This window comes from Poecilia reticulata, chromosome 17 (genome assembly GCF_904066995.2).
Source record: "Poecilia reticulata chromosome 17, P_reticulata-male-v2, whole genome shotgun sequence".
In the NCBI taxonomy this organism is placed as follows: Eukaryota; Metazoa; Chordata; class Actinopteri; order Cyprinodontiformes; family Poeciliidae; genus Poecilia; species Poecilia reticulata.
This window is the reverse complement of record NC_088846.1, coordinates 11512372-11534594: the sequence shown is the minus strand read 5'-3', so window position 1 is coordinate 11534594 and position 22223 is coordinate 11512372. Positions and strand designations below refer to the sequence as shown.

Sequence of the window (22223 nt, the reverse complement as noted above, 5' to 3'; positions counted from 1 at the left end):
AAGTTAGGTGTCCAAAAGTAAGTAACCATGGCAATCTAGCCCTGTAAGACGTTAAGCTGCATTCATGTCCCTGCAAACCCCAGGTTAAACCTCACTAAGCCTGAAATCCTTTGTGATGGTTTCGGGCCTCGGGTGATTCAAAGTTCAAAGCTTTATAAATACCTGGACTTCTCAAACCTTCAAACTGCAATCAGCCAATACGAGCTCTTCTAAGATGCCTGAACATTAACGTGACTGATGTTCACAAATTGAATATCGTGCAAGTTTGTAATCCCTGTGGGATTAATAAAGTGTTTTTGGATGGAATTGAATTAATTGATGTGTCTTTTGTATTATTGAAGAACTTTAAAACGAGCAAAAACAACAAAGAAGCTAATTAAACGTTAGCTTGATAATAAAAACACATGGAAAGATGAATGCTTCCTGCATAGTCAATCAAAACAAATCAAAGAAACAACATTTAAACCGGCCTGATGCCTTTCAAATTGATGTCATTAAAACATAATGTCTCGGCTGCATTTTGCAAGAATATGTTTTAGGAAAAAGATTTAGAAATTTCAAGCTAACATTCACGGTTGACATCTACCAAAGTCGACACTTTCATTATCTCTCGTCGAGAAACGATATCCAGACCTATCACGGCAGTTAACTGCACGCCAGTCTTTGTCCTCATTGTGTCCTCATTATACACCTTAGAGATAGAGAAGATAAAATCAAATTACAGCCAGCAGAGGAAAAGCTCATTGAGAGGCCATGAACCCTAATTTGTTTTTATCCTCCTCCTCCCATTTGCATTTTCATTGCTCGAAGTAGCCGAAGAGCAGCTCCTTTCGACTTGTTTTCAGGTGGTGTACTTAGTGGCTTACTGGTATTTTTCTACGTTTTGAATAAAAGGGTTACTCTGAGTGCTCTTTCATCTGCGTAGAGTCTTAATAAAATCAAAGACTGCCATGTATTTTACACTGTTATTATTATTTAAATGACAGACCAACACAAAATAGTGCAATAACACGGAGCCCCCGAGGAAACATGGGGGGGGAAAACTTTTTCTTTTGCGTTCCATCGCAATGTCCTTACTGCAATATTTGCTGGTCTATTTTGTATACAGTCACAAATGTTAATGTAAAATTTCAAATCTATACACATTTAAAAAGCCTCAGTGAAAACATGTTTATTCTTAACTCTTTGGTGCAAAAAACGGATTGAAAATTGATTTATTCACTGCATGTTTATGTCTGTTTGTATCAGGCTGAGATGGAAACGGGCATTTAAACCATTCAGACCACCAAAATAAAAGAGACACAATCAAAACTGTCAGATGACTTATTACCCTGTGATAATAACTCAGAAATAGTCCAAATATTTGGATGTATTTTTTTCTTTTCCTTCTTAAGTTTCTGTTTAAATCATCGGTTTGTGGTGCATTTTTATCCTAAAGAAAAAGATAAAACGTCAGATATTTCACAGTGACATATTAACATTCATGAAAAACCCTCACGAAAACCTTATAGCAGAAAGTACGATGGCGACCATTAGAAAGGTTTACAGTATTCAATTATGCCGCATGAACTGAACAAAAATCCTCCATGTCCCGTAGGGGGCGCCGTACAATAATGAGATATTAAAGAAAAATGGTACTTTATTTTCAAAAATGTGAAAAGTGTAGCATGCATATGTATTTAATTGTCTTTATTCTGGTATTCTAAATAATAAAGTTTGGCAGGCCGAATGGGGTTTGTTATAGTACGTTAAAGATCCTAAACAAAACGCTAAGAGCTGAGTTTTTTCCCTTTTTTTAAATATACCCTCCACTGCATTTTTAGGTCAGTCTGCAGAAACCTGTTACACACAGAGACAGCCTGTATTGCTGTGTGGATGCAGAAGTATTACGGTGGTTAATGATTCAGTAAAGAAGTGCAGTTCATTCCGGTCTTTAATTAAAGTGGAGCAGTAATGACGACGGTGAGCTGGGCAATGAGGGAGCGTGAGGGACGGGAGGCTTAAGGCCCACTGATACTCTGCATGCTTTGAAAGTTCCTTTAATCAAGGTTTACCGCTCCCTCCCACCATGTTCGCAGCCTCCAACACAGACACAGAATCCACCGTGAGATGGGAGCTTCTTGCATCTCCACTCAGGAACAAAAACACCAGATGGATTGTCAGCAGCGTTTTGATTAAGAAGAGATTTAAATGTTCTGTTTCTATTTTGAGGTCTGTCTGGGAGCTTGTGCTTTGAGCTCACTCCGGAGATCGCTTCTTATTGTTTTCACAATTATGTTTGCAGTTACTAAAAAATAAACGGATCCTATTTGTCTGCTCTTCTTTAACCGTGGGTTCTAGTATTGAAGAGCAGCATGTAATGCATTTTCTTTCCTAATGATGTGCAGTTGCTGTGGTGCAGCTTTAATCTAAAGGACTTTAAATTCTCCAAAACTCTCGAATTAAAAGGGAAGCTTCCCAACCTGTTCTCTCCACGCTTCAATTTATCACACTTTATTAAGACTTATACGCCTGTGTGTATACATTAGCTGTCAAGAGTTTGTCTTCACTTTCTAATTCGGCGTGCGCGCTACGCCTTCAAGAAATAAAAGTGTGGCCCTCGGTTTTATTGGGAAGTCCTTCTTTGTTTCACCTACATGCAGATGAGTTTGATGTATCACTCGGTGTGATTCAAGACAAAGTGTGAGCAACTGGTAAACTCGACAAATTGAAATAAAATTGGAAGAAATTAAACGCTCTGTCAAGTCCTTTTTACACAGGGAATACACAAATTAGTTTTGGCTCCTTGTGACAACACGTTCGCTCATGGAGAATCATTTTCTTATTAATCATGCTCATCCTGTCCGCTCCCATTATATTAGCAATTTTACATTTTGTGAAATGCATATTTCCTGACAGCTTGACATTTCTGTGGATGAAGTCTATTGGACTCGGGCTTCCTGTGGAGCGCCATCTATTTTGGATGATTGTTGCTATCGAATTCATTTCAGCTGACTTCTTTGCTGTTCTACATTAGTGTTGCATGGTGAGGGGTCAGGTTCCTACTGAAAAAAAAAAAATTCGATATGTATTTACTGGAAAACATTGCATCTTTTTCTGCCTGACATGCAGTGCTTTGATAAAGTATTGAACCCACTTGAACTTCTTTAATGGTTAGTAATGTTGCAGCTACAGACTTCAGTGTATTTCATTGGGGTTTTATGTGATAGATATTATTATTATTATTATTATTACTTTAGAATGATCCAGTCAAAGCTTGTAGCTACAACATGATAGGATGTTGAAAAAGTTTCAGAGGTACCAATTTAGCAAAAGATGCTGCAAAGGAGGCAATAATTGAATTTTTTTTTTTTGATGCTCCACAGCGGTGAGAAAATTCTTTGTTCTATCTGGTAAAGCAAAGTAAAACGGCAAGTGTGGAAAGTATGCATTAGTTGGCAAAAATATCTGCCACAACAATTTACATATACATTGGGGCCATCAAATTTGTCCTCATTTCCTTTCCTCCGCTCCACACTTCTGTCATGTTCTCATATAAAAGGCAATCCAAGGAAATGCATTTCCTGCAACAGATGGAGCAGAAAATGGATTTGCATTCATCCTCAAAGTGTTAAGTAGAAACATCTTTCCCCCCCTTTGCACCAGAATGTCAAGGTTTATGCGTAAAGGTAGCACCACTATATTAAATTCATATTATTGGGGATTTTTTTCCCACTTATGTAAGACTTGCAAGTGGAAGTGGGTTCAAGGCTATTCTTTCCTTCCTGCTTTTTATAGCTAAGCATGTATTTTCCATACATCTGTGTTGAACTGCATCTCTGCAATTGCTTTGCCTACTTTGCACAGACTTTAAGTGTGAAAATACATGTCGCCTCGAAGCCCTCTGTTACGGACGGGAACATTATTTTTTCAGAAAAACTGGATTCAAACAATTGAGTCAGCTTATGAAGAGGTTAAGATCTCAAAACGTGACTGGCGGAACGTTTGGAGAGGGGTTTGGATGTTTAGACGCGCATCCTCTACCGCTTAAACGTTCTTTTAGTTTCTTTTCCTACGCGCTTCTTGATATCAAAGAATCAAAAACCTGTGCATGAAATGAACTTCTAAAGCCACGTGAGAGACATACCTTCACTCGGTGGAATCAGTTGGTGCACACAAAGAAAAATCAGAAGCAATATAATTCTCCATATGGCACACCAGGAGCTGACAAAGTTTCTGTGCAGAGAAATGAAACAGAGGCTGAAATTTGAAATAATAGCTGCACTGCAAAAACAAAGCAAAAAGCCAGCTGCTGTGTTTTCTTGTTAGTTCAGATTCATTACCCACATGTTTGAATTCTCTGAGTGGTTTCAGAGCTACTGCTGGGTTTGATAATATTACTCTGGAGGGAGGGCAATGAGTGTTTGTGTGTGTGGAGGGGAAGACAAAACATACAATGTTGTACAAAATTATATTAAAATTCTTCTATCTTCTGCCAAAGAATTTCAGTCAAAGATCAAACTTTGGCATAGGAGGGGTTATTTTCAGTAAACACACAAAAGACACTGCCAGAGCGAGATGTTTTCATTTTCCAAACATGACAGAAGGGTTTTACTGGTGAACAATGATTTTTAAATACTTTTTGATTTTTTAAAATTCTTTCTTTAATTGTTCCTTAGCTGACTCGGCAACAGACATATACTAAAACACAACAATCGCTCGATTTGTTCATTTTGTGCCACCACGTTGAATTCAGTTTTTTTTTTCTTCTTCTTCCCAGGGGAGATTTGCTCCTTCAAGATCTTTGGTCAGGATGCCCCTTTTGAGGCAGTGGTGTTGAATCGCACATCAGGAGAAGGAGTCCTGAGAGCCAGCAGTCATGTGGACTGTGAGAGCCAGAAGGAATACACCTTCATCATCCAGGCTTACGACTGTGGCGCCGGCCCTGGTGGAGCCAACTGGAAAAAATCTCACAAGTAAGTCCAGCGCCAGGGTTACAAATCTTTATGTAACTCTGGATGTTGGCCTTAAAAAACTCCCTTTCAACAGCAAGGAGCCTCCAGCAGCAACCTGCCACGGCTGACTGAGTGTTTGAGACGACAGAAAAAGAAAAAAAAAGAAAAGAAACACAAAGGAGGAGTACTTTCTGTGGTAGAGGAAAAAGTATATCTAGAACAGAAATGAAGCTAAACAGACAAGTCAGAGCCAGTTTTCTAGTCTGGTTGGTAGACGGCACATAACGTTAGCCGCAGCAAAAGCTCAGCTGTTGTCCAGGAGAGACATGGGAGAACATGAAGTTGTTGGCAGCAGTCACAATTAATCAAAAATGCCTGGACAGATGTAGCTTCTATGAAGAGGAACATAAAAGACGACACAAAATTAAAAGCTGGAATAACACTAAATAATGCAAACTGGCAAGCAATAGGGGAACATATGAATATTTCTAGTGCGTTGTTAGCTGTCAACCAGGAGAAAACTTAATCGGCAAAGAGGAATAGTTCAGAGAAACAATCCATATCAATAGCTACAATATTTTACATATAAACTATCACTATTTTAATTGGTACAGGAGATGGATCTGAAACTTGTATGTTTATACAAGAATATTTTGTGCTTATTGCCGTTCGATGAGATTTGTCTGTCTTTGCGTTTGCGGCTCAGGAATTAGACTGGCAGACGGTCATAGTGGTGCGGACAACATCAAATCAAACTCTCTGCTCTTTGAGTCAGAGTTGGAATGATGCTAAAGTAAACTACTGCTCTGTAGTGGGGAAAAAAAGCAACAAGAGAAAAGGATGCGTGATGGTTTTTCTCAGAAGAAATTCAAATTAAAGAGCGCACGCATGTCTGCTTGTGTGTGTGGTTTTGTGACACGCTACAGAGCACAACACCTTAAATACTCCTCATTAGGCTAATGGCATTAACTGGACAGATGTGTCTTCTTAGATGCACAGTAAAATGTTGACGGTGACGACTGCTGCTGAAGAAAACTGCATCTAATGTTGGTTCATTTGCAGACCTTAGTGCGGAAACATCAGTAAAATGGGTAAATGTATTAGTTTTAGTTGAGTGATTTGCTTGTGTGTGCTAGAAAACACACTAAGCTGCACATTGCTTTACTAATAGTTTGTGACTAACAAAAACGTTGCTATGCGATAAATAATAAAGAGCTTTCTTAATCAGGAGCTCCTAAGCTTGTGAAGAGCAAATCCTCCTTGTTATATTTGCCTACATATTATACGACAGAAATATGACATTTATTTTAACCTAAGTTTATTTACATTACCATATTTTATGAGAGGGCTGCACAGTGGCGCAGTTGGTAGAGCTGTTGCCTTGCAGCAAGAAGGTTCTGGGTTCAATTCCCGGCCTGGGGTCTTTCTGCATGGAGTTTGCATGTTCTTCCTGTGCATGTGTGGGTTTTCTCCGGGTACTCCGGTTTCCTCCCACAGTCCAAAAACATGACTGTCAGGTTAATTGGCCTCTCCAAATTGCCCCTGTGTGTGTGTGTGCATGGTTGTGTGTCCTGTGTGTCTCTGTGTTGCCCTGAGACAGACTGGCGACCTGTCCAGGGTGTACCCCGCCTCTCGCCCGAAACGTTGGCTGGAGATGGGCACCAGCACCCCTCCCGACCCCACTGAGGGAAAAAGGGTGCAAGAAAATGGATGGATGGATGGATGGATGGATGGATATTTTATGAGTCAACATATAAGGTCCATTTCTTTACCTGAAAATGTGGGCTGGGATCCGGATCTGGATTCACCTGCTGTTCAATCCGGATCCAGATTGGATTCTGTACTTTGATAATAACTTTACTTTAAGGTCTTGTTTTGAAAGAAAAATCTGTTTCTTTAAAAAAATAATGCAACAACAGAATCCAAAGATAAATACTAGATTTTTCAGTGCCGTGGTCAAATCATTAATGGTGAAAGCAAAATCTCTAATGCCGCCACAGCAAAGTCGAGACAAAAGGTTTAATTTACTGTATAGAATCATTTCTCTAGCCTGCAGCTTTGCCAAGCTGCCTATTAAATCCTTCATATTCAGCTTTCAGACTTTGGCCTTGCCCTCCCGTTTTGTCCTTTTATCGCCCTCTTGTGAAATTGGCTTTTGTTTGTTTTCATTGTCGGTTTGTCTCAGTGCCTACTCCGGGAACACTCCTGCAAGATCACAGTAATCTACATAATCGTTGCTCTTCCTCTTACTCTTTTGTTCATGTCGTCCATTAATCCTCTTGAAAGCTGAATTTATAGTTGCTCTGCATCAGTAAATCAAAGCGCAATTAGCTTTTAGATGCAAATATGATACATACATATATATATATATTTTAATAAGCAGACCCATGACACACAAACTTTATCCAGAGATCCAATACACATTCTCACATCCCATCAAAAGCTATGGCAACATTGAGCTGACGCGCTGTCATTTTCTTCTCAAACAAATGCGTTGACATTGCTGCTTGTGAGCCCCTGAAGGCTGCACACTCTCATGCTCCTGCGTCTGACGACGAATTAAACTTTGGGGCATTTCAGTCCCCACTCATGACTCAAATTTTCTTTCTGTCATCTCTTTTTCCATACCTATTTTTCTTTTATCATTGTCCTCCTTTTTCTTTTTTTTTTTTTTATCAAACATTCATGCTTTTCTTATGTCCATATTTTACAATGGGCTCCCTTCTTTCATCTTGTCTTCCTGAATTCAGGGCTGTGGTTCACATTCAGGTGGATGATGTTAACGAGTTCAGCCCCGTGTTTAGAGAGTCTCTGTACAAGGCGTCAGTGACTGAAGGCAAGATCTATGACAGCATCCTGCAGGTATTTATTCAGATATTGATTGTGGGGTTGTTGAACTGAACCACCAAGCAATGTCAGTTCCTTTTTTCTTGGTCGTTCTTTTATATGGTGTGAAGGGGGTAGTGAATAAACCAGATTCTGTTTTTTTTTTCTTGGTGCATCCCCAGTGAGAACACTAGCCTTTAGCTAAAATGTTTTAAAACTTCCTCCATTATTATTATTTTATGTCTCTTATTTTAGATATTAAATGTTAAAAGACCATTTGTCTGAACTTGATTTCAGGTGGAGGCTTGGGACCAGGACTGTTCACCGCAGTACAGTCAGATCTGTAACTATGAAATTGTGACTGGGGGAACCCCATTTGCCATAGACCGCAATGGTAAGTTTTTTGCATGCATGTATGGGGAAGTGAGGTATTGTATTATAAGAGGGAAAATAAACTGTTCAATATGAAGGAGACCAAGTTCAAAAAAGTAAAATTGAACATTTTTCTTAATTTTTCTGAAGCGTACTGTATACCAGGTTTACAGTACGCTCACAGAAAATAATCTGTGATCCAGCCCCTTTGGACTAATCTGTAATCATAAACATATCGTTTGGAATATATGATTAAATTGTATTACAAGCAGCAGGCTGTTTTCTGCTAACTGTGTTATTTCTGCCTCATTTAAACACAAACTGAATGGTTAATGGCTTGATGAGAGAAATGGGACATTTTCTCTTTTGTGCATGTTTTCCTTGTGATCTCTCAAACCTTGTGTAAACATGAAATGCCTGTGCTAAATATAGATGCGGCCAACTTTGAACACAAATCCCTCAACATTCTGTGGAAGCTAGCAATCAAGGATATACTATTAAAGTGGGTTTGAAATGAAAAAAGGAATTTCTCACAATGTAAAAATGTGCAAAATATGTCAGCATTTTATCTCTCCGTGGTTCAGAAGTCGCCGAACATTTACAGAATCTACCACAAAACCAAAACTTGTCTCTTTTTTATCATTTGCTAATTTATTTCTTCCCACCTGTCCTATGTGCTTAAATGCTTGTATTCTATTTCTGTTGAATGCACTATTTAAAGCGTATCTGTCTGTGTAAAATTTCACTTTGGGATTTAGGCTGCCTCTAGCCCGGCGTGATCTGAGTGCAGTGTAATGCAAGCTGAAGGCAGACTGCGTGTGTGTGTGTGTGTGTGGGGAGGGGGAGGGGTGCGTGTGTGAGTGTGTATGTGTGTGTGTGGGGGGGTGTGCGTGTGTGTGTATTTGCTGTTCAGTCAGACAGAAACACGAACTTTCTCTGCAGTTACTCACCTCTCTCTGGGTGGTTCATGCTTTTATTAATATTTTTTGTCTTATTGCTTTGTGATTTTAATCTCCAAGTATTTTTTTTTTTGTGTATTTGACACCAGTCTGACTTACTCTCCTCGTTCGCTCAATAATACTGCTTGGAGGGCAGGGTAAGCTGCAGGTTATTGGTTAGATTTTCTCTGTAGAGCCGTGGTAACTTCGTAATGTGGAAGGGAGCACAAGATAGAAAAAGTAATTGAACTGCTCTGCAGCAAATACTTAATGTTAGATGTGGAGTTCATTTTATTAAAGACTAGAGAGTGAATTGAAAATTAATCAGGGAAACTATTTCAAATAGCCATTAAAATGATGAAAAAAATGGTCCTTAAATAGCAGATTTTCTAAGTGAGGTTTTTTTAAGATGTTATAAACAGGTAGTACTACACCTGCACATTACTTGAGCCTGGAAGCTAATGCTAACGGCTAGTCAATGAAGGACTAAGACTAAAGCAGACTTCCTTTTTAAGTGAATACTGTTTTATTAAGCTTTAGACCGTAGTTAAGTTTGCATTAATGGTGATATAAAGACATAGTTTTTAGGAAATGGAGACTGTTTTAGACAGTTTGCCACTCTTGGTCTTCTTGTATGAGAATAGAGCCTCTAAAATGTCTCTTGTCACAGTAGAAAAGTAAGACCGGTTCTTGCAATGTTTTACTTTCATATTGGTCGCTAAAAATACTGTAAAGCTCCTAGAAATACATCTTTTATTCTGAGTGCAAGGTTCACACTTGTAGCACTTTATAACTGATCACCAGCTTCTCTGCAAATAACCACCTAAAGTAAACATTATGACAGCCAAGATGGGGTGAACATCTAGCCCTAACCCAAAACTCCAACATCCCTCTTTTTCAACACTATCCTGCTTTTAAAAAGCCCAACATGTGATAAATATCAGCAAGTCTCCATGCATGTAACACTTATATCGTGAAGTCTCAATAGTTCGACTTCACAACAGACACATTCAGGTTCACTGTATTTATTCTAAGAAAAGAGAAAATCAAGTTGGTGGTTAACACAATTAGCAATTAGCTTGTTCCACCTGTTGTCAAGTGGCAGAAACATTGTTGGTATGTTTCTATTTTATTTGGGTCTCAGACTGTCAGGGAAAGAGATTTTCCCTGTCTGACTTTGATTCCTCGCTTGTCTTCTTCTGTCATGTCAGCTTATCTTTCTTTTACATTCTGATGTTCTCTGAGCCGACTGGATCTCACTCGCTTCCTTCATTCCTTTTTGCCGAAGCAGAGTGAGGGGGTTTTGTACCATCAAGCCTTTAGATAGAGACAGCAATGATATTTTCAGTGTTGCTATAAAAAAACTAAACTAAACATGTCCTGGGTTTGCAAGAAAACCAAAAAATGATATCTGAGCTCAAGCCAAACTGGCTTCATAAAATCCCTGGAAAATAAATAAATAAAAGGATTAAAAATGTAGACATTTTTTTAAAAATAAAAGTTAAAATGCACGACATGTCCTAGAAATGACTAGTTGGATTTAGGTTAAGTTTAATGCATAATGAACTAAACAAATAGCCAGTAGTAGAGAATGTTTGTTCTTGTGTTTCTCTTTCTTTATTTTTTAGAATGTCTAAACAATTGTTGTTATAATATTCATGGCAAGATCCAAGATATATTTTGAAGCATATCTATCTAAGCAGACTTTTACGGAAGATCATTACTATTGGCTTCTGAAAGATTTTGCCCAAACTTAACTCCCGCAACCTTTCTGTCAACCTCAGTCATTTGTTGTGTGCATTTCAACAGCGGAGATTACGACCAGGCCATTTTCTTGGATTATATCCTCTGACGCTGAAGACTCTCGACACGATCCAGAGTGGCTTTAAAGGCTGTGAAATCAGACCGAGGCAGCATCAATTTCAGATTGTCTCACAGTGATTATGGTTTGAAAGCCACAGACTGCCACTCCAAACTGTGTGGAAATCTGTACTTGGATTGATTTTCAAATTAATTACGCCCCATCTTGACATTGTGTGCTGGAAAACCAAAGGAAAGATACGGAGAGGTCTGATTGGGATGGCAACATCTACAGTCGGTTTATGACGGTTTCACGGCAATTAAGCTTTGAAACCGCATTAAAAATAATTTCTAGCTCAGAGGAAGTTTGTAACAATCTGCTGATCTTTAATAATTAAAGCCTGTGAGATGTGTGTCTCGTTGAAACGGTAACAACACAGACGTGCAGTAGTGCAACAACTCAGTATTGCTGAATGATCAACGATCCTGGACAGTTGTGATTTCTTTTAATCTGTACTCCAGAAAATAAACACTATAAAATAATCATGACATTAGCCGTCCACACTTTAAAAGGCTTTAATGAGAGCGGTACTCTCTTTTTTTTTTTTTTGTCTCCGTTGAGACGCTGATGGTGAGAGTATGTGCTTGTTTTAACTAAATATTTTCACTGAAGTTGGTGGATTTTTATCAGTGTATTCAAATGCAAACTATATGAAAAGCGGCATCAGTGGCTGCTGACTACAAAAATCCTAATAAGCAATAGAACATATAAACTGGTGAGAATGATGAGAATCTCGAACCAGTAAGGAATATTTTTGCATCCTCCTTCTACAACGCTGTGCATTTAGTTTAGGATTCATCCATAAAATTAGATTTCCCCTCAGGAATGTTTCCTGGGTTCCTGGAAAAGTTTCCTGCAGAGGAACCACACCTTTAGGCTTGAGCTGTTTTATTTTTTAATAAGGTTACTTACGCTGCCATTTCTTTAGAGATTTAGAGAGTATAAAAGTGGAGAAAAAAACGGGCCAGAAAAGTGTTTTAAATCTCATATCTCTCTCTGTCACTATGTGATAATGTTGAATTTTAACTTTTACACAAACATGACTGAAAATGGGGAACGTTCACAGAGAAAGAGAGAAAATCGGCCACATTTAAGCCTTGATAAGCCTCCTGTGTGGCTTTAAAACATGGCCACATAAACATGAATATGTAACAATGAAGAGCTCATGTTTTGTTCCATTGCTTTTTGAATTCAGTAACATTTGGCTGCACTAGTGACATTAGTCTAAAGTCATTTGTTGCTTTTATGCAGACTGAAAAAGACAATCTGTCCATCCTGCTTTATACAAAATTTTCACAGGGAGGTTGTTTATTTTTCAGTGCAATAGAAGTTCACTCAACTGTGACATCAGGCTAAAAGTTATTTTCCTTTCAGTTCCAGTTTGCTTTCCTTTTTTTTTTTTTTTAACTCGGCATATAATTGTAGTTTCCTCAGCTGAGGAATAATCCCTTTTTCTTTCTCTTTGTTTTCGTTTCTCCCCGTAGGTAACATCAGAAACACGGAGCGACTGAGTTATGAAAAGCAGCAGAGTTACAGGATTATGGTGTCTGCCTTTGACTGCGGTCAGAAGAAAGCAAAAGAGGATGTGGCGGTTCACATTGAAGTCAAGCCTGTGTGCAAACCCGGATGGCAAGGTCAGAAACAACCACTGAATTGCACACATGATGTCTTGCCTTGAAACCCTCAACAGAAACTCACCGACTGGTGTTTATACATTGCTTTCAGGCACCTAAATGTAGCCGATGCATTCAAAGTTGAAGATTGCAATTCAGAGCAGTCTTATGGGCAGACTCTGCTTTGTTCAGGAACTTCTCTCTCATTTTATACTGAATGTCTCTGAAGGAAATCAAAGGACCTGACACAAACCTCAGGAGGGAGAGCTGACCAGACCGGTCCTTTTTTCTTCTTCTTCTTTAACATGCCAACAGCTTGGCATTCAGTTCAGCCCATCTCCCCTGCTGCTTCACCTGTCTGCTCTGACAGCAGCTCAGGAACCGAGCTCATGGAGGAATGTGAGAGTGAGAGAGAGAGAGAGAGAGAGAGAGAGAGAGAGAGAGAGAGAGAGAGAGAGAGAGAAGGAGGTGAAGGAAGAGGTTAAATGAACAGATTACAAGAGAAACAAAACAAAGTTCCAGCGATAAATCAAGCGTGACGGCTGTTTTTTATTACCTTAATGAAAGAAAAACTAGTCTGGGTGGAGATATTTTACTCATTTTATCGTCTTAGAAATTAATGTGCTACGAAGTTCTGACTTTGGTGCAGCTCAAAGTTAACAGCCTTCAAACCAATAGTCAGAACCTCGTGTCGATTTTTTTGTCAAGTTTTATTGCATTTATTTGTTCAAATTGTTGAAATCATTCAATTAAGCCATTAGCAGTATTGATTATATTTCAATTGTGTGAACAATTTAAGGTGCTTACAACTAACAGCAAGTGAGACAAAAGAGAAATTAATCAGTTTGGTGTTTGTAATCAATGTGGCTTAAGAAAAGAACATCAGAAAAAAAACTATTTCTCTAAAATTTCCATTTTTGTTGATCCAAGCAACACTTCAAACTTTAATATTCAAAATGAATTGTAGAGTTCTCTACCATGCAGATGTTATTAAACTTTTGAACATTGCAACCTTGAAGTCGAGTTTAAACCAACACAAAGCACTACATATTTATGATATAAATGTAAATATAGAAGCAACATGGTTTCAAAACATTTTAGTCAGGTCTTTGTAATGAGACTTATTTTTGTCCATGAGGTTTAGAAATTACTGCAGATTACTCTCAGATGCTCTAAATCAAATTTGATTTATTTGACTTGAATTGGAGGAAATGTTCAATTTTGCAAAGCTGTTCAAGACACACTCTGTCAGACTTGCAGCTATAACTTCAGTATATTGACTCAGGTGTGAGTCAATATACTGAAGTTTGCTGACATTAATATACAATTAATATACAATATATTAATGTCAGCAAAGTGTGACATTAATTAATGTCACACTTTGCTGATTGTGTCTTTGGAAAACAATTTCAAAGGTGTTTTACTTCCACTACACAATTATACAGCACTTTTTGTCGAATCACTGAAATTTATGATTGTATTTATAGCTCATGAATTGTTTTGAATAGGTGCTGTAACTCTTCCTCCCGCATAAAGAGGAAGCCAGCAGAGCAGCGGCTACTGTAATTCACATTATATTATGGTAAAAGCAGTCCAGACGAGTCTATCAACTGGCTCAAGCTCATAATTATGTGTTATACAAAATGAAACACATCATTTTGTTAGGAAAAATCTTTAATTTGTAGTTGTGGATGAGACAGATGTGACCAAACAGGAGTGCATACTCATGGATGTGCATAAATTAGTTTTAAGCGCTGATCCTTCATAACATGCAGGTTAACATATCCTTTAAGAGACACGGGTATAAAAAAGATAGTCAGAAAGTAATGTCTAAAGTCAAAAGTCAATCTAGTTTTACAGAAGAAGCGATGAAAGCAGCCGTATAAACCAAAGTCATTTCTTTCCAGGTTTTCTAAGATCCAAGAATATTTAACTCGAAACATCACCTAACACTTAAAATCCTTTCTTTATGCTAGCATCCTTATAAAAGTTGCATCATTTCTTCAAATTTGGTCCCATAAAAGTGGCTATAAAGCAAAACCATTAACCCATGCGAAGCATAATGCAAAACCATTAACCTCTGCTAGCTTAAAACCATGAATAAAACATAAAGCAACGATGCATTTAAAGCTCTACTCCCCTCTGCAACCTATTTTCTCATGTGCAAAAGTCAGCAGTGCTTCTGCAGCTGCAGTTCCGTGAAGTCTCCCTCACACTGACGTGAGATCCACGTCGTCTCTCGCCGCCGTCCTAATCACAGTCTGTTTTTCTCGGTAATTTTCTCAGGAGACTTGATATCATTGACGATGTGACAAGCACACAGCAACATCAGCATGTTGGGTCTCTTCCACTGGCCCCAATGGAGGCATTTTGGTACACACTGAATAAAAGCCTCAACAACTTGGTGATAAAAAAGCTGGCTGTCCAGCTGGCAATAGAAAGCAAACATTTTACAGCCCTTTTAGCGTCACAATCTTATTAGCAGTTGAGTCATTTCATCATTCAATTTGAGCAAATAATAAATAAAAATCTTCCCCTGAAAATTCTTCAAATATCAAGGAGGAACAAGCCGTTCGTTTCTAAGGCTGAAGGCTGTGTGCATGAAACCAAATATGCACAAACTTTTCTTGTCTTCGTCGTACTTTTAGGCTGGAACAAGCGAGTGGACTACGAGCCGGGGACCGGAAGCAAGCAGCTCTTTCCCAAGATGCACCTGGAGACATGCGGCGGCCCGCTGTCAGGTGTGAAGGCCATGGTGGAGCTGCAGACGAATCACATCGGAAAGGGCTGCGACCGTGAAACCTACTCTGAAAAGTCTCTGCAGAAACTTTGTGGTAAGGAAAAATACAAAGAACACGGAAAAAAAAGAGTAGAGAGGATGGATTGTTATACAGAAATAAGTGAGAATGTTCTAATTAAATAGAGGTGAGCTTTTTGATAGCCAAGAACTAAGACTGCATAAAATTTTAATTCAGATATAAAATTACCTCCTGACATCTTAACCTTCTGAGTAGGGTAATAGACTGATTTCCAACCTAGTATTTCAATCTTGCACATTATTTAAAGGGATCTTTAAAAAAAAATAAATAATAATAATAATAATAAGTAAACTTCCCAAATTAATGTCAAACTTTCATTAAATGTGACATTTATTTGATCCATTTTTATCCAGGAACATGCTGAACAGTACCTTGCAAAGGTATTTGTACCTCATGAACTTGTTCACATAACCAACATAAACGTCACTGTATCTTCTACAAGTAGCAGATGGGGTTTTCTCTAAGGGACTCAATAATCTTGCTAATCTCCCAAAAATACCTGATTTATTTTATTTTTTCCCCCCATTTTAGTCCTTAAGACAGATTCTCCCACCTGAGCAACAGATTCTACAGGGACGCCGTGGACTTTTCGAGTGCTTCTCTGATTAATAGCCAATGTTTTCTGACCGGCGCATCCAGGGGCAGCCTCGGGCAGCACCGACCTCCTTCCTGCTCCGAGCCCCGCCACAAACTGGACCGCGTCCCTCCTCACCGACAGCGGGCGCGAGAGCGACCTCATCTACAGGTTTGATGGGCGCCAGGCTGCAAATGTTCCGGACCACGTGGTGCCCCAGAACCTGACGGACCAGTTCACCGTAGCAACGTGGATGAAACACGGGCCGAGTCCGGGACTTAGAGCCGAGAAGGAAACCATACTGTGCAACTCTGACAAGACAGGTGGGGAAATCCTCTCGCATTACGCTCAGGTGTTGAAGCTTGATATGACATCAATATCTGCATATACCTTTTCTTAAATTTAGGTCAGTTTTTTTTCCCCTAAGGGCTCAGTGTTTCCCCTCTCTGTTATTAGAGGCATCCAAGTATAACATAATTAAAATACCTTATAAAAAGATTGAATAATTAGGCTCTGAATGCAATACTTAAGCAGAAGTCCTCTGCAACTTCTCTGCCTTCTTCATATCTGGATGCTACAGCTTAAAACACATAATTAAACGTTTAGACATCGCAGACCATCTGAATTTTCTAACAGATGGCTTATTTGCTTACAAATGGGTGTTTTTGAACTTGAAAGCAAAGCTTGCTCTCTTTTTTTTCCACAAAAAGTTGATTATTTTTCTGACATACAAGAACAAGCATTGGCTAATCACTGGGGAGTTCTGAAAAATAAACTCCTCTTCTGAAAGCGTTTAATGATCTCTTAGCCAGGCTTCACTGTAAAGAAGTCGTCAAGTGAAAAAGAGCTCCAGTGTTCATTTGGAGGACTTGTTTTCTTGAGGATTCAGAAAATGAGCATGCATCCCGTTTTACTTTGCACATAATGATTGTTTCCCACGTGTGCTGTGTGCGTGCAGAGATGAACCGCCACCACTACTCTCTGTATGTTCACAACTGCCGCCTGGTGTTCCTGCTCAGGAGAGATTTCACGCAGATTGACACTTTCCGACCCGCTGAGTTCCACTGGAAGCTGGAGCAGGTGAGGAGGGTGTGTGAGAAGTGTGAGTTGGCGTGCGTGTGTGTGTGTGTGCGTGTGTGTGTGTGTGGGGGGGTGAGGGGATGCGTGTGTGTGTGTGTGTGTGTGTGTGTGTGTGTGTGGGTGGGTGTGCGTGTGTGTGTGTGTGTGTGTGTGAGTGTGTGCATGCGTGCATGCGTGTGTGTGTGTGGGCTTGTCTGCGCCCCATCTGACTGCAAACTCAAACCAGGGGTGATTCTCTTCAGCAAGTGAAGGGCTATCGCTATTTGTGTAGTGAAGGGAAACGCTTTCCCCTCTAATTACCAGAGGCCTTCCATCACTTTCTTCCTCTCCCGGCGGGAGATAAGAGAGCAGCAGACACCCCCACGCTATAAGTTAAAACACACAAACACACACATACACACGTCAAGAGTGGAAAGTCTATTTAGCTCTGGTTAATGGCTCTCCCAGCAGCAGATCGCTGCTATCTTTCATTTACCTGGAACGTTTTTGAACCGCTGCACAGTGGAGCTTTCGGTTCCCGTTCTCTAGAGCCGTTTTTAAGAGAAAGCACATTGCATCACATTATGTTGTCTCACCTGCTATGGAAGGTTACAAAGAAACCATCAAATGTTGCACCGTGCCTCTCTTGCGTAAGAAAGGAGTTGCAGTGCAGGCAGTTTCCTGGAGTTTTATCCTCCGACTTGGCATCCGCTTTGGCTTCGTTTCTTCACGTCGTCGCAGCGGATGGTGCGCCATGGCAGAGCTGCCAACGTTAAAGATTTGTTTGAACTTTCCAAGAAATTACTGAGCAGATAAATTCTCTACAATTTACCTTTAAACGAGTTGATAAAGTCTCCTGTACAGCAATTGCATACTCCTACTACTTGACTTGTTTACGTGTGATGGTTTGAATACTGCTAAAAACTTGATTTGTTCGGTTTTACTTGGGATGCTTATTATGCACGTGTAGGAAATATATTTTTGGCTTTTCTGTTTGTGTGATAAGGTTTTGCAGACCAGAGTTTCACCTTGGATTAACGATTAGCAGCTACGTGTGCTCTACAAAAAACAAACTTGTGTATATTTTATTAAGATTATATGTGATAGACCAAAATGCATAATGTGGAGTGGATGCAAAATGATCCATCATTTTCGAAGTTTGTCTTGCAGATTAAAATTTGAACAGTGTTTCATGGATTTGTAGCTGCAATGCATTTAGGGCATATTACTTCCAGTTTTGCAATCTGTTTATTTTTCTACAGTTTCTCTATGCATAACACCTCAAGGTTAGTCAAATCAAATGGAGATTTTTTGTGCACAACTGGTTTTGTATACAGAAAAACAGCTGATTTAAAGTATTACATTAAAGTTTCTGTAGGATCATCATCTTGCAGGAAGGTCAACATCCACCCCAGTGTCAATTTGTCTGCTAACCTGCTAACAGTTTTTCTTCCAGGGATATTTAGCTCCATATATATCTTCCTGTGCCTGCTGAGGAAGGGCCTTCCCACAGCAGGAGTGTTTCATAGTGTTGCACGGTAAAATTTTCCTAGAACGTGTAATTTGTCCCAAAGAGTTTCATTTCGGTCTCATCTGAGTGGCACACTTTCTCTAACATGTTTGCGGTGTCCCACATGGAGCTCGTGACAATGTTTAAATTGGACACTTGTAGATTTTTTTTTTCTCACTCGTTCATAAAGGTCAGATTTGTGAAGTTAATGATTCTGCAAATCAATAACAACAGTCTCTCTCCTTCAGAGTTAATTGTCTGATTAACGCTCTTCTTACGTGTCTTATCAGCTTCGGTAGATGACATGTTTCGTGGCTGCGCCGTTCTCTTTCCATTTTTTTTTTGTCTGATATAACGGGGCTCTGTGAAGTGTGTAAAGCTTTCAACATTGTTATAAAACCAAATCCTGCTTTCAGCTTCTCTACAGTTTTACATCTTAACTGTCTACTGGGTTCCTTGCTTGCTCTTTGCTCATTAATGTTATGTAGCAAACCTAGATTTACATTTTTAATTTTACAGTGTTTAACTCTATTTATAAATTGGGTTACTTTTAAAGAGAGTTGATAGCATTGGATTTTGTTTACAGTTTTCAGACTCACCAAATATGTGGTTGTAATTTCACAAAACAAGAAAAGCATCAATGGGTATTAATACTTTTACAAGTTGGTTTTTATTTATTTACTTTGGTCTAAAAAATTCATATTTCTCATGTGAAGTTAACCAGCAGAGTGTATATTCTCTGGACTGTCTGTCGTGGTGTTTGTTCGCTCTCACCAAGAAAGGTTTATTGCAGGTCACTGGTTCAGCAAAATGCCTTTTCCTCCTGTGTACCATTCAAACAGGCATTTGTTTGATCTAGGTCAAAGGTAGATTAAAAAGTGTTTTTCTCATTCTGCTGTTCTTTTCCCTGGAGCCTCTGGAGGTGAACGTGACAAAGAAATGCCATCCAAGCAGCAGAATGCAGTCTTCTGAGCAAACAACCTCCAGACTCCTCTCCTCTGTTCTGTTACTGTCTTATCATTTGTTCTGTAAATGTTTTTTTTTTTTTTTTTGCTTTCTCTCATATTACTACTTTCACTTTTTACATTTCACACATCAAACACAAACAGTAAGAACCGTACGGGGTGTTTTCATTTGCTCATGTTCTAGCTGAATATCGTGTCGGATACGGAAACTTCATCCGGAAGACGAGTTACTACGATCGAGAGCGCTGGGTGGTGCCGGAAATATTTTAATCATAAACAGTTTTGATCTCCAGTTTTATGGACTCAGACTTCCTTTTAATTTGTTTCTGTTCGTCCTTTCAGAGTTTTAAAAGTCGACACAAGTTTTTGTTTTGACACCGAAGATGGTTTCACTTATTTTTAGTCCAGAACATGAACATTTTCAAACAAAAGTGTGTCTTTTGGAAAGACCACCTTTGTATGAACTGTCAGATAAAAGATGTGTTGTGTCAGCAGAAAGCTTCTCCACAAAGACAAAGTTAATTCCCGTTTGTTTAGTTCAACCCATCACCAATACAAGAGTTATTAACATAGTGACAGATATAAAATGTTCTAACAGAAACCAGGTGATTCCATGTTGCTGTTCTATGAAAACCTGGCAAAGAGAGGATGATTGACTGAAGGATGATTCGTCTCTTAGGTCAGTTGTTTTAAACATAAATTTTGAATATTTTTTCCCTCCCGTTGATGTTTTCTTTACTAGACTTGACACTTTTCCCTTTGTTCTCCACCTAATCACTTTCCTCATTGTTTAGGCACAAACTATGCTGTTATGGTCAGGGGCAAGGACTGGAGTAAAACGATGAGACAAAAAAGACAAAAAAACTTTAAGAGACTTTCTTAAAGATGTCTAATCCAGACCACTAACAGATTGCATGGAAGTATGTTCTTTTGTACTCAAAGATTAAAGAAAAAAAAGTCTTGCTTGTTACTTTTGATATTATTTTATGTGTTTTGAAACAAGCTGCTGTCAGTCGCTGACATAAAACGATCCAGCTTCTTTTTGTGCTAATTAGCCCATTTCTGTGAGTCTCCGGTGGAAATAAGGCAGAGGAGCCATGCAACCTTTTTCTTTTCCAGTACAAATTTATTCACTGGATATGCCATTCACACTGTTCTCTTTGCAGTGGGGGACGATTGTTTGCTCTACATGCCATTTCCGGAAAGCTTCACATCGTAGCTTCCTCCAAAATTGAGCCAAACGGTGCCGATTGGGTAAAACCAGATCCAGTCGCTTTAAACGCTTTAAGCGGGTTATTACAATTGGTGCAAAAAAACAAAACAAAAAAAAAAGTTCTCTCCATGGAAACCCAGCCAATCGGATTGAATCACTGACTTTACAGCAGTCACTCCTCTAAAACCTCCTTTTATCGCTGGTGAAAACCGCTTCATTGGTCTACTTAAATGTCCTGAAATTTGTCTAAATATTTGTTATTAATACATTTAAACACATGAAAAGGTTTGTGTTTGGTCCAGGTTTTATTTTTCCTGATTTCCTAGAAATCCGGTGAATCAATCCTTTTTATCAACTCCCCACAGAGACATAGCTACTCAGCCCTTATTGCAGGGACACTTGTACTGAGTGCATAAAAGAATAATGAAGGCAAGCATTATATGTTGTGACTTACGTACTGAGCTCTAGCTGTACGTCTTTTTTTTAAATGTTTTATTACATAATAATTCTGCGTCTGACTCACCAGTGATTTACCGCTGCTACTTATCATTATCCTTGAGTTTCTGAAATTCGAGGGGTGACCTATGAATTAGAGCTGCTGTATTTCTTTGTGTGGAATAATCAGGACAGGAGCAGCGGAGATTGTTGAATGAGGAGAGTGGTAAACAGGGGGAGAGCGGAGTGAGGGGTTTTATAGCTGCTGCACTTAGTAAGGACACTCAATGGCTTCCGTGGCAACTCCATTTAGCTCTATTGATTTTGCAATTCTCGTCCCTGGAGAGGTGGGGTAGAGCGGGATGAAAGGAGGCTGGCAAAGAGCAAGGGAGGGAGGGAGGGCGAGAGAAGCTCCCATTTGCCACATTGATCCGCAGTCTGTAGGAATGTCACTTCTGACAGAAACCTTTAAGCACGCGTCCGCAGGCTCCGACTTATTTGAATTTTGCGTGGCTGCGCACGCGCACAAAGATGATTCTTATCTTCCTCCCTTTTTTCAGTCAATGAGCTGGAGGACGAATCGCAGCTGTTTGTACACAGAACCCACTTTCTCAGAGCCCAGAGAGTCGATCAGCCAAGTCCAGTTGCCCTGAGGATGTTTGCTCAATCAGAAAATCTTTTTCAAGTCGTGTTGAAAACATGGACTCAAGTCACATAGACGATGGTTCAGAAAACAGGGTACAAGCTGAAATAAACTAACATTTCTCATTTAAAGACACCTGCATATATAAATATTTACGCCAAGAACAGAAGTAACTTGACGTTAAACTCTAAGTGACTATTCTCAGACCAAGTCCAGGATAATTAATTAATTTAAGGGAGGTAAATAAATGTAAAAGCAGTAATTTCATTTAAAAAAATTGTTTCTTAACATGGGATTTTTATCCCAGTGAGGATAGTTTTTTTTTTTTCCAGTGTTACCACAATAAAATATTTATTTTTGGGACTTTACCAGGAAGGCTAATAAATGTGGCCAGCACTGCACAGGGTAGGGCTATACATTTCCATACATAGGAGAATGTAAAATGTATATTTCTTTATATT

The 22223-nt window shown here is 39.1% G+C and overlaps 1 protein-coding gene and 1 long non-coding RNA gene across 2 annotated transcripts in view; both read left to right on the top strand.

Annotated features, from left to right (window-relative positions):
- The window catches only part of LOC103479345 (calsyntenin-2-like), a 160312-nt gene that overhangs the window by 100397 nt on the left and 37692 nt on the right, over window positions 1-22223 (top strand). Inside the window, exons 3-9 of the mRNA XM_081598634.1 lie at window positions 4760-4955; window positions 7685-7796; window positions 8058-8154; window positions 12416-12565; window positions 15193-15378; window positions 16003-16260; window positions 16896-17017. Coding sequence (XP_081454760.1) covers window positions 4760-4955; window positions 7685-7796; window positions 8058-8154; window positions 12416-12565; window positions 15193-15378; window positions 16003-16260; window positions 16896-17017 — 1121 coding nt within the window. The remainder of the gene's footprint in view (window positions 1-4759; window positions 4956-7684; window positions 7797-8057; window positions 8155-12415; window positions 12566-15192; window positions 15379-16002; window positions 16261-16895; window positions 17018-22223) is intronic.
- On the top strand, window positions 17025-20441 carry LOC145548082 (uncharacterized). The gene is made up of 2 exons (XR_014084375.1): window positions 17025-20150; window positions 20266-20441. It is a non-coding gene; the product is annotated as an uncharacterized LOC145548082 (long non-coding RNA).